Source organism: Mustela lutreola, chromosome 15 (genome assembly GCF_030435805.1).
Source record: "Mustela lutreola isolate mMusLut2 chromosome 15, mMusLut2.pri, whole genome shotgun sequence".
NCBI classification, from domain to species: Eukaryota; Metazoa; Chordata; class Mammalia; order Carnivora; family Mustelidae; genus Mustela; species Mustela lutreola.
In genome coordinates, this window is record NC_081304.1 from 42,612,439 (window position 1) to 42,628,580 (window position 16,142).

The 16,142-nt window shown below is 50.0% G+C and overlaps 1 protein-coding gene across 1 annotated transcript; it reads left to right on the plus strand.

Moving 5' to 3' along the window:
* Positions 1 to 402: 402 nt before the first annotated feature.
* On the plus strand, positions 403 to 14,093 carry PIPOX (pipecolic acid and sarcosine oxidase). The gene is made up of 8 exons (XM_059149538.1): positions 403 to 586; positions 2,967 to 3,115; positions 10,527 to 10,740; positions 10,975 to 11,157; positions 11,657 to 11,809; positions 12,209 to 12,367; positions 12,962 to 13,037; positions 13,315 to 14,093. The coding sequence occupies exons 1-8, from the start codon at positions 473 to 475 to the stop codon at positions 13,443 to 13,445; spliced, it is 1,179 nt and encodes a 392-aa protein (XP_059005521.1). The 5' UTR covers positions 403 to 472; the 3' UTR covers positions 13,446 to 14,093.
* Positions 14,094 to 16,142: the final 2,049 nt, after the last annotated feature.

Here is a 16,142-nt window from a genome sequence, read left to right on the forward strand (position 1 = left end):
GCCCTTTCAGAATCTCCAAAGGAAATCGGGCTGAAGGGAGGGAAGCCAGCAGGGGGAGGCAGCATTCCCGGTGCCCAGCTTGGTCTAGGAGGCATTGAAATTCCAGGGCCGAAGTCCCAGAGACAAAGATCATAATGAGACAGGAAGGTGGCATAGGAAGCCATTTGCATGACAATAATTGAGCCAAGAATAGAAAGCTAGAGGGATACAAGGGTGAGGCCGGCAGCTGAGCTGGGCTAAACCTCGGAAATCAGACTACCCAGTCCCGCTCTGCGGGGGAGGTGGGGGCTGAGCCCTAGGCCAGGCTTTGCCTGGAGGGAGGAGCAGGGGAGAAGGACCCAGCCCCGGGGGATTGTGGGAATGCTGGTCACGCTGGACTTTGCCCTACTCCTCCTCCTTTAGCCCCCAGCTTACTTTTGCTTGCTTTCTCCTTTGTGTGTGGGCTTTGTAGCTGTAGGGCTAAGCGGGCATCATGGCTGCTCAGAAAGATCTCTGTGATGCCATTGTGATCGGGGCAGGCATCCAAGGCTGCTTCACAGCATACCACCTGGCCAGACACGGGAAGAGGGTCATCCTGCTGGAGCAGGTACTGTGTCCCCTCTGCACTCCCCACTTTAGGGACTGTCCCTCCCTCCTCCTCTAGCGAGAAGTTTCCAGAGCCAGCAGGCTTTGGGGTGAGGCCAAAGGGTCTGACTGTCAAATTTTGTGCAATTTGCAGCTTTGCTGCCCGGTGTGTTTCATGACAATGCAAAGAGAGTTCTACCCTCCCTAAGACCCATATTGGGTTTCCAGGCACATTTCCTCCTTTTCCTGCCTCCTGGTTCCTGCCCTTGATCAAGAACTATCCCAGGTCGGGCGCCTGGGTCGCTCAGTAGGTTAAAGCCTCTGCCTTCGGCTCAGGTCATGATCCCCGGGTCCTGGTCTGCTCAGCGGGGAGCCTGCTTCCTCTCACTCTGCCTGCCTCTCTGCCTACTTGTGATCTCTGTCAAATAAGTAAATAAAATCTTAAAAAAAAAAAAAAAAGTATCCCAGGTCCTATTCTCTTCCTTCCTGCCACTCAGTCTCTTCTGTGCCAAAATGTTTGATCCAGCCCAGAAAAATAATCCGTTCTGCTTTGGGTTACCTTAAGTAAAAATAATTTTGCCCAGAGGGAAAAGCTGATTTGTCAGCCTAAGAGGTAGGATTCTTCCCTGGGTTTCCCTGGCCTCACACCTTGGAACCCAGAGGAGCCTTCTGGGTTTTTTTTGTTTTTGTTTTTGTTTTTCCTGCTACCTCTGGTTGATAGCAGCCTTATTGTTTGATACACCAGGAATAAGTAGGTCTTATTTGTCATTATAGAGAAGGTGACCCCATGCAGTCTATTCTACTGTGATCACTGCACATGTTGGGGTCAGGGAGCTCTGTATCTCCAGGGTCCTTCCCAGGGCAGGTCCACTCAGACCACTTTCCAAGGGCTTCTATTCTCCCATCCTGCCTACGGCTATCCAGGTGGCTTTTGGTTCACTCTTCTTGGTAATGAACTGGGTTGGTTAGAAACCATTTTTGTTTCTCTCTTGGTTTTCAGAAAGCCTAAGGGATTCCTGGTCTAACCTTGCAGGAAACTCTCCATCTTTTGCTAAATCCCAAGGTGGTTCCCTTGTCCCAAGTGATCGGAACCCACAGAGAAAAATCATCAGCTTCCTTGTCCAGAAAATGAAGGGAGTTATGGAAAACAGCCTGGAGTTTCCTCAAAAGGTTAAAAATAGAGCTACGCTACAATCGAGCAATTGCTCCCCTAGGTATTGGACCCCTAGGGTATAAAAATACAGATTTGAAAATGTACATGAGTCTACGGCCATACCACCCTGAACGCGCCCGATATTGTCTGAAAATGTACATGCATCCCCAAGTTTAGAGTAGCATGATCAACAATAATCAAACTATGGAAAGCCCAAGTGTCCATCGACAGATGAATGGATAAAGAAGATGTGGTATATATATACAATGGAATATTACTCAGCCATCAAAAAATGGAACTCTTGCCATTTGCAGTGATGGGGATGGAGCCAGAGTGTATTATGCTAAGTGAAATAAATTAGTTAGAGAAAGACAAATACCATATGATTTCACTCATATGTGGATTTTTTTTTTTTTAATGTGTGGAATTTAAGAAACAAAACTGACGAACATATGGGAAGGGGGCAAAAAGAGAGGGAAACAAACCATAAGAGACTCTTAACGATAGAGAACAAACTGAGGGTTGACAGAGGGAGGTGGGCAGGGGATGGGCTGGCTGGGTGACGGGGATTAAGGAGGGCACTTGTGGTGATGAGCACGGGGTGTTATAGGCAAGTGATGAATCACTAACTTCTACTCCTGAAACTGATATTACACCATATGTTAACTAACTAGAATTTAAACAAAATTTTGGGGGAAAAAAAATAAGAAGGGGCTAGACTGGAATGATATCAAAGTTTCTTTCTGGTTATGCTCCTCAGGCACCTAGGTGGCTCAGTCGGTTAAGCGTCTGTCTTCAGCTCACGTCATGATCCCAGGGTCCTGGGATCGAGCCCCACATCGGGCTCTCTGCTTCCTCCTCTCTCTCTGCGTGCCTCTCTGCCTACTTGTGATCTCTGTCTGTCAAATAAATAAATAAAATCTTTAAAAAAAAAACAGACAAAAAAACCAATTATGCTTCTCTATGAGACCAAGTGGGGAGGGGTTGCAGCAACATGACCAAAGACTAACTAACAGAAGGATTTAGGGAAGTGAGTAATGTTACCAAAAGGGAAGCTGAGTTAAGCTACTGAGAACATCTATGCTGTTGGCCAGATCAGTAACTTGGCCATAAAGGGAGACTGTATGGAAATATTTAAAGAATAAACGCTCCTGCCTGACAACACACAAGGAGCTAGCTCCTAAGCGGGGGAAGGGACCGTGTGCAAGGGGTAACAGCTTCGGTTGTCTCTCTTGTTCTCCATTTCCAGTTTTTTCTACCACACTCCCGAGGAAGCTCCCATGGGCAGAGCCGGATAATCCGGAGGGCATACCCCGAAGACTTTTACACCCAGATGATGGATGAGTGCTATCAGATATGGGCCCAGCTGGAGCGTGAGGCTGGGACCCAGTTACACAGGTTGGCAGGTGGGGGAATTGCTTGAATTGTGGGACCCAGGGCCTGGAGGAGCTTTGAGTAGGTGAGGCGGCAGGGCCATGAACACCGGAAGTGCAGTGGAGGGACACAGGGCCTCGGGACGTGCCAGACACGTGGGCGTGTTCTGCTCACTGTCCTGATCGCCCTGTCGGTCAGTCCAGCTGGCTCCTGCCACCCTCTGAGTTCCAGCAGTGGGTTCCCAGCACGTGTCCAAGGCCGGCAGAGCGGGTGTGGGGAAGATGACTGAAAAGACGCTGGGAGCAGATACCCAGAGCTGGGGTTTGCCTCGGCATCTCGGTGTAGTCATCTGAGACTCTTTTAGGGAAGCGGTTGAAATAAAGGAAGAGGCTGCCATCTTCATTCTTTATATTCCTGCTAATAGCATAACCGGGTCCTCTCCCCTAGAGCGACCCCTATCATCCATTCATTTTCTCTGAATGCCTCTCCCTGTAGGCCTCCTCTTCAGACCCCATTGCTTGCTAGGGATCTCTGCTGTCCCCGTGGCTCTCTAACCCTTAAGATTCCTCTGCTCCCCCCAACTCCCGCCCACAACCTCCCCTGACCTTCCAAACACTCATGGGGAAGAAGGCAGACGATCCACGGCCCATAGAGAGCTTTAACCAACCCGCCCCACATCCCTTCCCACCGTCGCTGTGGCTCTTAACCGAACTTTCTACAAAACCTCAGCTCTATCCTAGAGGGTGGCAGTTATTTTAATGGCCAGGAACCAAGAGGTTACTGTTCTGTTGCAAAAACACCATTAACTTAAGAACAAAGTGAAATCCATTATGCAAATACAGCTAGGACAGCTAATTACAGATTTATTCCAGAGGCAGCTAATGTGCCCAGCACCCAAATAAAGGAGCATGTCTCACTGAAGGGTGGCCCAGCTAAACGACCCCCCTCTGTCAGCCATCTGTGAATACTGCTGAGTTTCGGGTACTAAAAGAGGTGGTGAGGCCTTGGAGGGCACCCTTCTCCCCAGCAGACAAGGAAGTAACAAAGAAATGATGTTAGGAGAGTCTCTGGAATCTTTCAGAGGGGACATGATTCTGGAGAACGGGCTTGAACTTGACTTTGTGCTCTACCTCTTACTGGCTGCGTGACATTGGAAAAGTTTGTGTACTTCTCTCTGCCTCATTTTTATTTCACAAGGCTTTGTGGAGGATTAAATGAGACTTTATCTGTAAGAGAAGGAGTGGGGAGGGGCAGAGAGCGAGGAAGAGAGAGACTATTAAGAAGGCTCCACGCCCAGATGAGCAGTTGTGGGGCTTGATGTCACAACCCTGAGATCACGACCTGAGCTGAAATCAAGAGTCAGAGGCTTAACCAACTGAGCCACCCAGGTGCCCCTTAAACGAGACTCTCATGAAGTACTTGGCATAGAGCCTAGCCCCTTTCGATAAATGGCAGCTCGTTCTACCTATTTTGCACCAGCTGTATCCTATCTCCATTGCACAGGGAGGAAGAAGGGCAAGGGGAGACCGGTGGGATGCAGCACCTGTGGACGTCAAGGGGCATGGCGGTGGGAACGAGGGAAAGGAATGCTTGGGTAGAAGATTCTCATCTCGCCGTCCTCCTCTTGGCAGGAGGACAGGAATTTGGAAGGGCTGTGGGACCCGGGGGACCTAGCTCTACATGTCAGCTCTGACACATTTAGGTGTGTGGTTTGGAGCAAGTTGTTTAACCTCTGTGAGACTCAGCGTTCTCACCTGTAAAGGAGGGGTGCGGATTTCATGGGACTATAGTGAGGATGAGTCGGTGAAAGGCTTCGAGTGGTATTGACCAGTCCTTCGTCATCACCATCACCGCCATCATCCTGTATTTAGCGCTCGTGATAAGAAACTAAGGTTGTTTATTTATTTATTTTTAAGATTTGTATTTATTTATTTGTCAGAGAGAGAGAGCGAGCACAGGCAGAATGGCAGGCAAAGTCAGAGGGAGAGGCAGGCTCCCTGTGGAGCAAGGAGCCCGATGTGGGACTCGATCCTAGGATGCTGGGATTATGACCTGAGCCGAAGGCAGCTGCTTAACCCACTGAGCCACCCAGGCGTCCCACTAAGGCTGTTTTAGAAGTGCTCAATAGGGGGGTGCCTGGATGGCTCAGTGGGTTAAGCCTCTGCCTTCCGCTCAGGTTATGATCTCGGCGTCCTGGGATTGCGCCCCGCATCGGGTTCTCTGCTCAGTGGGGAGCCTGCTTCCCTCTCTCTCTGCCTGCCTCTCTGCCTACTTGTGATCTGTCAAATAAATAAATAAAATCTTAAAAAAAAAAAAACAAACTCAATGCATGTTAAGTCACTTAATTCTCCCCATAACCTATGAAAGGGTTGCTACCGAGCCGTGAGGGTCTTAACCTGTTAGTGCAAATCGCAAGCCCTATTCTTCTTAGTCTAGAATAGGGCTTGATGGACTTTTTCCAGAATGGCCGCATAGTATTTTAGACTTCGCAGACCGTATGGTCTCTGTTGTAACTGTTCAACTCTGCCGATTACCCAGTGCTGCCATTGTAGTGGGCAAGCAGCCCCAGGTGATGCATAAATAAATGAGCATAGGTGTGTGCCAATAAAACTTTATTCATGGATGCTGAAATTTCATTCACTTTTCGTGTCGCAAAATATTCTTTTTAAATCAACCACTAAAAAATATAAAAATCATCTTGGCTTGTATGACAAACAAGAAAAGTTGGTAGACCTGATCTGGTGCCTGGGTCATAGTCTGCTGGCTGGTTTAGAAGATAGTGCAGACTGGTGACCTTGTCCATCCCCTCTGTTCAACAAACTGATGTCTAAATCATTCCGGGTCGAAAGACTGCTAATATATATTTAAAGCCAGGAACATATCGTAGACCCTCTGCAAAGACCATTCTGATGCCTTACCTTCCCAGTTATGAAAAATGAAGAGTAAAGTGAATGTGCTTTGGAAAATCGTTCAAGCTCTACAGGGGGCTAGGTGTTGCCATTATTATTATTACCATTATCATTATCAAGTCCTTTCTCGTGGCTAATCAGATTTACACGGGCACACTCATCTATTTGGTTCTTTGACTCAGGAACACAGAATGGATACTTCCCATTTCAGTCCCTTTAGCTTTTGTTCTTGATTCTGATTTTCTAAATGATTCATCATCTTCGTGGTTCTTACTCTCCTAGGTGCTGCTGGGAGAACGAGCACAACATCATAATCTAACTGATAGATACGAGTGTATTTTCTCAAGGCTATTTGATGGTGATAACAAACAAACAAACAAGTATCTTCGGGAGGTGGTCGCTAAGGCAGCTGTCCGATTCTTTATATTCTGTTCTGCCTCTTTCCGTGACAGTGGCATACTCAGCCTGGGTGGGCTCAGGGTATTTGCATAGATGCCGGGTACAGACGACCCGTGTGTCAGATCACAAGGTCTGAGTGTTTTGTGATGTGTACAGCCGGGGACCCTGATGCCACCAGCAAATCCCAGCTCTGGGGCCCATCTCTCGCTTGCCCCGCCTTCTCCCTTTGAGTCCTAATATCTAGCTCCTGACCCAGGCTGCCCCTGCTTAACTGACAATATCAGACAAGATCACAGCCATAGGCAATACAGCTGCTGGCAGAACCTGGCGGGGGCCCCCTCCGCAGCTGCTGCTTCCTGTGTCTGTGAAGTGTCTGGCTTGTCAGCCACATCCCCTCCCCGGAGCAGTCTTTGTTAACCAATTCCACCTCGGCCCACTGAGCGGAAGATGAAAGCCAAGAGCTCCTCCAAAACCAACAAAGACAGCAGCCATTACTGAGTCTCTTCCCCAAGGTGACTCTGGGAGCCTGCTTGACTGGCATTTTTTAACCCCCGGAGGGGGAAGTGGGAGCCAGGGATGGGAGGTGGCAGGTGCTTGGAGAGCTCTGTGCCCCTCCAGGTGGCTCCCTTCTCCATGCGGCCTCCGGTCCTGCTTTAGTAACAGATGGAAATCCCTGATCACCAGCTCCTTACATCACGTCCGAGGCTTAGTCGGATAGAGAAGCCAACAAGACCCTTGGGAGGATTCTTCAATGACCTCTTCCTCGTGCTGGATCCAGCTAGGGCTGGAGGAAGGCACAGCTCATACCTCATTCTCTGTGCTCAGCTGGCGGCGTGCTGGGAGCTGCGCTCTTTCCAAGGGTCCCTGACAACCCAGTCTTACTTCAAGGAGCTTCTTTCTAGGCCAGCCCTGACCAGGCATTTCCTGGACCTTTCTTCTTTTTCCATTTTTTTTTTTACGATGGCCTTGTCTCTTCTCATTCCTCTCCTCCCAAACTTTTGTAGCCTAGGTCTGAGTCGAAAAAGACAGGAGGGAGGCCCAGAGCACAGGGGTGAGAAATTGGTGCAGAACGAGCCGTCTGTTTATTGGGATCTAGGAAAAGCCATTAAGAAAATAAGCACTTAAATGATTTTCAATCTGCCCGTGGAAGTCATCTATCTTCATACTGGGGAGAAAAGGCCCATTCTCTGATCCCGGTTTTGACTGACTGATTTCCAATTCTCGAAGCATTTCCCACAGGAGCCTCTCACCTATCTCCCATAATGACAGGCCTTTGCATTCGCAGGCAGTGCTTTACATTTATTTCCGATTTGCTCATAATGGTCAAAAATCTCTCTCCAATCCGAGGCATTTCTCCAGCAGTGCACGGTTTCCCTCAGGCCAAATAGCTCAGCTGTGATCCACGGAAAATGAGAATTTCCCAAACGCATCTTTGGACTAGGGGAGGGTCCAGCATCACAAATTCAGATGGAAAATTTCCCACTGTTAGATCAATATCTGGGCTAAGAAATAAATGCCACAGGGGCAGAGAGCTGGAGCAAAATGATTACAATCAGCACAATTACATTCACCGGCAGAATCAGCTCACTGATGACTCCCGGGGATGGGAGCTCCGGCTTCATACACCATGGGACGGCTTGGGAATTAGAACATCACTCAGCATTTCAGAATTCGACAGATTGGTCTGTTGTCTTGGCTTGAGTTTGTCTTCCCCATACAGCACCTTCCTGTACGAGGAGTTCGGACTGCAAGGAAAGAAGGAAGGAAGGGGGGGAGGGAAAGAGGAAGGGAGGAAGGGTGGAAGGGAAGGAGCTAAACTGTAGGGTACGTGGGAGACCATGGTGGGTATACTGCAGGCAGGGGTTGGGATAGGCTGCTCTGAGATTCCTGAGCCAGGGATCTGACAGGGTAACTGCGAAGGTGAGGGTTAAGCCCATCTTCCCCAGAATCCCATCCAGCCCCAACCGCATCCAGTAAAAATGGCTCAGGGTCATGCACTTGCGTGACTTCTTAAGGATCCCCTTTACCTGACTGAGGAGTGTCCTAGGCAAGTTTTCATTACCTGAGAACCAATCTGAAAGTCCTTTGGGGGGCCATGGGGAAAGGCCCCTGCTGGCTAGTGGGTATTCAACAGCATCTTCCTTCTGCAAAGCTTTGAAGAGGCAGAGGCGCTCAATTCTTTTTGCCGGTGCTCAGTGCTGGGTAGGCGGGGGCCATGGCGAATGGATTGGGCACGCTGCGCGGCTCTGTGTACTGACACCGGCCCCAGGGCCCGCTGTGTCCCTACCCCCTCCCAATCTTCTCTTTAATCCCCCCAACCAGATAATGTGGGATTTGGAAGCATGTAATATCCATGAGACTCCATTATAGGCTATTACGAGCTTTATACACAGTACCTGGGGGATGTACCAGGCTGATGCTGGTCACCGCAGCTGCTGAAAGGGAGAGGGACTGTGGCAATGGTCCCAAGGGCCGAAGTGACCCTTACATTGTTCAGATCCGTTCCCACCGAAAGTATAGATCGGCTCTGGTCTCTCACAACAGAGAGACAGGAAATATTAAAGAAAAACAGCGTTCCCTCCCCTAGAGAGTAAGAAGCAGAAAGGGAAGTAGAGGGAGGAAGAAAACCATAGAGGTTTTCTGGGATCGAGCCCTCTGCTGGAACCCTCAGAGACCACCTCCTGGTGTTTCTGCACGAGGGTGCTGTCCGCATGCATTTCGGCGGGATCTCACTGAACTTTGCAGGGTCAGCCCACTTAATGTGAGGAGCCACGCCCAGGCATTGTGGCAACTTAAAAAATGACCCATGCCTGGTCACTGTGTCCCAGGGTCGGGGCGGGAGCACCAATAGGTCAGCCGGCATGCATTACAGAGGAATCTGGGGGCTGGAGCAGTAGGCAACCCAAACATCAGGAGGCGTCTGCCCAGACAGGACCCAGAGCTCAGTCTCCTAGTTTAGGATCCTTTCCAGGAAACAGACAGCCTCAGAGGGGGACCTGAGAGATGCACAGCAAGGGACAGAACATGATAGAGGGGAAAAGGCCTGCAGGAAAAGAAAGAGCAGGGAGGTGGAGGAGGGGGGAAAGAGGATAAAGAATCAAGATCAGGGGCACCTGGTGGCTCAGTCGGTTGGGTTTCTGCCTTCGGATAGGGTCATGGTCCCTGGATCCTGGGATCAAGCTCCCTCTCCCACTTCCCTCCCCGCTTCTCATGTGTATTCTGTCTGTCCCAAATAAATAAAATCGTAAAAAAAAAAAAAAAAAGGATCGCGATCAGAAAAGTGAATGGGCCAGGGGATGGAGGAAGAGGAAGAAACACCTACCACTTTCTAGTGCAGCGATAAGAGGATTTCCGATGTCTGCCCTCCAGGGAGGGATGGATCCTGAGAGGATGGAGGGACAAGCAAACCAATAGTGAGAGCCAGGGAACTTGGGAGTGGGCAGGCAGTCAGCTCAGGAATACTGAATGGGACCCTAATGACAGCATTGAGATGACTTTACCAGTTCTTTTTATTTTATAACATATAAATATATATACATATGTATATATATATTTAAAGATTTTATTTACTTATTTGGCAGAGAGAGGGAACACAAGCAGGGGGAGTGGGGGAGAGGGAGAAGCAGGCTTCCTACTGAGCAGGGAGCCCAGTGCAGGGCTCTATCCCAGGATGCTGGGATCATGACCTGAGCCGAAGGCAGACGCTTAACGACTGAGTCACTCAGGGGCCCCTTAAGTATATTTTTTTAAGATTTAAAGAGAGAGAGAGAGAGCGCTTGCATGAGCATGAGCAGGGGGAGGGACAGAGGGAGAGAATCTCAGCAGATTCCCTGCTGAGCTTGGAGCTCCACACGGGCTTGATCCGTGACCCATGAGATCATGACCTGGACCTAAACCAAGAGTCAGACGCCCAACCAACTGAGCCACCCAGGCACCCCCATTTTTTTTTTTTTAATCTTTCGCAGAAGGCTCCATGCTCCACTGACTGAGCCAGCGAGGTGCCCTGACTTTACCAGTTCTTTGCACAGTGTCCCTTGATGGGACCCTTGCTGAAGAATGAGAGTGAATGGCCCAGGGCTCTGACTCATACCCTCACCCATAGGCCTTTATTTATTTATTTATTACAGGCAGACTGGGCTACTGCTGCTGGGAATGAAGGAGAATTCAGAATTAAAAACCATCCAGGCCACTTTGTCTCGACAAGGGGTGGAACACCAGTGTCTCTCGGCTGAGGAACTAAAGCAATGTTTCCCCAATGTTCGGTTGGCCAGGGGAGAAGTGGGGCTCTTGGACAAGTCTGGAGGGGTTCTCTATGCAGACAGGGCCCTCAGAGCCCTCCAGGTAATACGTACAACATGTGGAGCAAGGTGGCCGACGAGGGCCTTCACCCTGCTGGGTTTATTCTGGACTTTTTGGGCAAGGCACTTTATATATGCTGCTAGGCCTTGTCACTATGGGACAGGAGGTCTGGAGTCTGTGCTGTCTGTTCCCCCGGAAGTGAGGGACTCTTGTTCACCAGGGTGAACCATACAGAGAGCTAACTCATTTTGCCCATCCCTGCCGCTGCCCTTTCAGGATGCAATTCAACGTCTCGGAGGCCTAGTGCGTGATGGAGAGAAGGTGGAAGAGATAAAACCAGGGCAACCCATCACAGTGAGAAGTACTTCCAGGAGCTACCAAGCCAGAAGCTTGATCATCACAGCAGGTCCTTGGACCAACCGGCTCCTCCGTCCCCTGGGAATTGAGCTGCCCCTCCGGGTAAGGAGTCACTGGAAGCCCGAGAATTGGTGCCTAAGAGAAGATGCCTGGGAGTCCGATGGACTCAAGGTTGAGTCCTGGAACTGCTGCTTGCCGGTGGACGAACGTGGGCTGATTAGTTCCCCTCAAGAGCCTCAGTTTTATAACATGTAAAATGGGGATTGGACTGTTGGAGAATTAAATGATCGAATCAATAGAAAGCCCTTGGGAACTCACTAAATCTGAGGCATTAGTAAGTGCTGGAGAGAGAAGTAGGGCTGAGTGCAGTTGTGGGAGACTAAGTCTGGGGGAGGAGACAGAGATGTGGAGATCTTTATGTTTCATATTAAAATGGAATAGATCACTGATGTGAGAATTGGGTAAAACAGGATAGACAGGTTAAGGGAGGCATCCAGGCTTGTATTCAAGAGCTATAGGATCTCAGAAGAAACTGTTCTCACCGTCTGGACAGTTTCATGGCTTTCCCCCTTCATCTCCCACTTCCTCTTTCTGCTTCAAGACCCTGCGGATCAATGTGTGTTACTGGCGAGAGAAGGTTCCTGGAAGCTATGGTGTGTCCCAGGCCTTTCCTTGCTTCCTGTTACTGGGCCTCAGCCAGGCTCCCCACCACATCTATGGGCTGCCTTCCGGAGAGTACCCAGGGCTGATGAAGGTGAGCGGAAAGGCCCACCCACCCCCCACCCTCAGATCTGGGGCAGCTGCTCTAACTCCCCTTTCAACAGATTCCAGGGATCCCCCAGCAGCAGGAGCGGAGAACACTTCCCTCTTCCTTATTTGCAGTGCAAGACACCCCACCCCCCAAGCTGTCCGGAGGCCCAATAAAGGGAACCCTTCCTTGGCAAACATGGGGCTGTGGGTGGGGTGGGGGGGCAGTGTAGAAGGAACAGCCAAGGGAACCTCCTATGGTGACAAACGGCATCTGTCAGGGCTGGGGATGGCTGGGATGATGGACGGGGGGCACTCTGTGCACGAGTCTGCCCCCTGGGCTGGGTGGGTGTTCGGGAAGGCCCAGCCCCTCTCTGCTGCTCACACTGCTCTGATTGGGAGCTAGGTCTGCTATCACCACGGCAACAATGCAGATCCTGAGGAGCGGGACTGCCCGGAAGCATTCTCAGAAACCCAAGACATCCACATTCTGAGCCGCTTTGTTAGAGATCACTTACCTGACCTAGAGCCCAAACCTGCCATTATGGAGCGCTGCCTGTATACGGTAAGGGTGTGGGCAGCCTGGCCAGGCCTGGCCCCTTCACCGCCCGGGGAACAGGGGAAGGAGACAGACTCTGCACAGCTCGGGCTTGCTGCTGTTTGACCCCTGACCTGGTAGGTGACTTGAAACGAATGACTTTTTTCCGTGGGTTTGGTTCCTCTCCATATCAGAGAGGACCCATGAGAGGTTTTCATATTCCTTTTCATTAGCAGGCTAGGCTTATGCCTGGCAGCCCCTCACGACGTTTCCCAGAAGAGCTCTAAAAGATTTTTTGGCAAGATGTTCTAGTTGAACAGGCCGTAGGGACGAAGAGAAGAGACAGATGTCACCAGAGCCCGAGGCGTCTTGGCTAAAGTTAGTTTATATGCATTCACTGAGCACCTACTGGGTTCATAGCCCTGGATGAGCGGAGAGGCAGATGGACAAATGAGAAAGACTGTCGCCCCCGGAGGGGGCGCTGGCATGCAGAACACATTCCCGTGCCCCGTTCCCATTCTTTCTGGAAAGCAACCCAGCCTCTTCCCCTCCCCCCGAACCTGCAGTTCTTCCTTCTCCCTTCTCTCCTCGAAGGACAACAGTGTGATTGTTTCTTTCTAGAACACCCCAGATGAGCACTTTGTTCTTGATCGCCACCCGAAGTATGACAACATTGTCATTGGTGCTGGATTCTCTGGTGAGCCTGAGTGGGACAGGATGTGCCTCAAAGCCCATCTATCTCACTGCCAGGCAAAATGGCGTCTTCTACACTCTGGGCTGGCCAAGGCCTAGACTTGAGTGTACAAAGGGGCTGGGTGAGCAGACAGAGAAGAAGAGGTACTTCTGTTGGGAGGCAACTTCCCATGTTGGGATGTGGACCAAGAAGAGAGTTAGCCCAATTTGGGGAGAGGGTGGTAGACATCTAGGCCATTGTCCCTGAGGATGCCTAATCTCACCTTCTCTCCTTTACGTAGGACATGGATTCAAGCTCTCCCCTGTTGTGGGGAAGATCCTGTATGAATTAAGCATGAAATTAACACCATCCTATGACTTGACACCTTTTCGAATGAGCCGCTTCCCTGGCCTGGGTAAAGCCCACCTTTGACCCCTGGCCATCTTTAAACTCTGGCTATTAAATGGCAGCCTGTTCCCTTGTCTCTCTTGAGTCCCCTGTCAACAGCGGATGATTGAATCGACCTTCTTTCTCTGGCCAGCTCCCTGTCCCACTATTTTCTTGCTTTCAGAAGGTCAACCAGATATTCTATCATCACCAAGTAGCAAGGACCTTTGAGACGGATGTCTCAATCAGGAGGATGCCCAGGGACTGGCTCAGGGAACCCAAGCAGTTATTAGAATTGTCTTCCATGAGACATTTATAAACTTGGGGTGGTTTAACTGAAGCGGCCCAGGGGAGGGTAAATAAGATGACGTGTAGATCACTACTGCCTTTGGAGTTCCTTTTCCTAAAACTAGAGCCACCCTCCATCACAACCCCAGCCCCACAAATCTGGCTCACCTTGGGTGCACAATAAATGTTTGTTGAAAAAACCGTGTTGAATAAGCAAAGAAATGAAGAGCTGCATTGCATTCAAGTCTGCGGTGGGCTTTCTTCTCCATGCGACCTTACTTCTTAGAGACTCTTGTTGTCTAAATCAGCGCCAGAGTCCATAACCCCAAGAATTCTTGGGGTCTTTATCCCCTCAGTGCCCTGTACCCTCTTTCCCTGGATCCTTTGTCTGGTCCTCATTCTCTCTCTAGCTCTGTAAAGAGGCTTAGCTCCCCAGTCTCTCATTAGGGTGTATTGTCAGGTCCTTATGAAGATGGAGCTGTTATACCAGAAAGGAAGAGAGAGACACACTCGCTTAGAAACCCTGTTCAATGTTTGAATGTTAAATGTGCCATTTTATTATCATTAGGATTGCTCCCACTTAATGAAACGGCATTAGCACCGAGTCGGCTGGCCTCCTTGCACTAATTACTTTGGAAGGGAACAGGCTCATAACGACCCCAGGGTGGGTGGGGGAGTGAGGGGTGGAAACCTGGACTTGGGGGATGTGTGCTGGGCAGAGACCCCTGGGGGAGCATCTCTGGACCAGGCCGGTTTGACCTGAGAGCTTGCCTGCTCCGGGGAGGAAAAGGAAAAACCCTGCGACTGGTTGGGGCAGAAATGTGAGAAGGCGGCCCTGAGGGGGAAGAGTGGGAAATGGGAGTAGGAGTAAAAATATCCCCAAAGGAAAGACAACACAGAGGGAATTGCCTCATAGGCCTAGGCACACGGATCCACCCTGATTTCTCCAGGGTATTTTAAAAGCCAGACAGCGTCCCCAGCCCCCTGCTGGGTCTGCATCTTGGGTGCTCTCAGAGGCTCCCCGAACCTCAGCCTCCACAAAATGGGACTAATCACATCTGTAAAGTCGGAATAATGCGCCACAATGTGGATGAGCCTTGCAGACGTGCTGCTAAGTGAAATAAACCAGACACAAAAGGACAGACCCTGGAGGGTTCCACGGACAGCAATCAGATGCAAAAGGACGGGAGGTGGAATGGTTGCCTGCAGGGGCTGGGGAGAGGGGGCACAGGAGACATTAGTGTTTAATGGACACAGGGTTTCAGTTTGGGAAGATAAAGACGTTCGGCCGATGGATGGTGGTGATGGTTTGGATGATGTGGGAAAGAGGTTAGGGTTCCAAACTGACAGCCAAGATAGAATTCTTGAGACATGTTTGGTGCCAAAAGGTGGTTTTATTAAAGCACGGGGACAGGACCCTTGGGCAGAAAGCTGAGCTGGGGTCCTGAAGACTGGAGGATTATGTACTTTCAAGTTGGGAGGGGGTTAGGAATGGCGTAAGCCTCCCAGGTATTTTGGAAACGAGGTATTCTGGATTTTTTTTTAAAAAAGATTTTATTTATTTATTTGACAAGTAGGCAGAGAGAGGCAGGCAGAGGGGCGGGGGTGGGGGGGGGGAAGCAGGCTTCCCGCTGAGCAGAGAGCCTGATGCAGAGCTTGATCCCAGGACCCTGGGATCACGACCTGAGCTGAAGACAGAGGCTTAACCCACTGAGCCACCCAGGTGCCCCAGTTTCCTGGATCTTGAGGGGTCTAGCTCTTGTTGGGAAAAGGTCATTTATTACTGTTTAGTAAACCCTCAGTCATGAGACCCTTCAGAGGTATATCGGTGGTTCCTATGCTTGGGGGATGATTGCCAACATGTATCTTGGGGTGGGGTGGGTAGAGATAAAGGAAGTTTCCAAAGGAATTTTTATATGTTAAAGAAGACTTACAGGATCCTGGAGGGTTGGGCTAAGATTGTCTTTTGCCTTTAGCAAGGTATTAACATCCAGGAAGCTGAAGCCGTAGAGGAATGTCCCTAGCCTGTTTCAAGGACTTGTCAATGGGCTGTAGATAGTAAGGAAATGTAATAATTTTTTTTCTGCCTTTGTTTCCCACATCAGTTTCACACCATTTTTAAAAAATAATTTTTAAATTAAAAGCCAGATTTTATTTATTTATTTGACAGAGAGAGACACAGCAAGAGAGGGAACACAAGCAGGGGGAGTGGGAGAGGGAGAAGCAGACTTCCCATGGAGCAGGGAGTCTGATGTGGGGCTCCATTCCAGGACCCTGGGATCATGACCTGAGCCGTTAATCACTGAGCCACCCAGGTGCCTCCCACAAAACCATGTTTTAATCACATCGCAAATGTGGTTTGAAGGTACTTACTACCTAAGGGAGGGTACTTAGGGGTGCCCGGATGGTGAGTCAGTTAGGCGTCTGACTCAGTTTCGGCTCCGGTTGTGATCT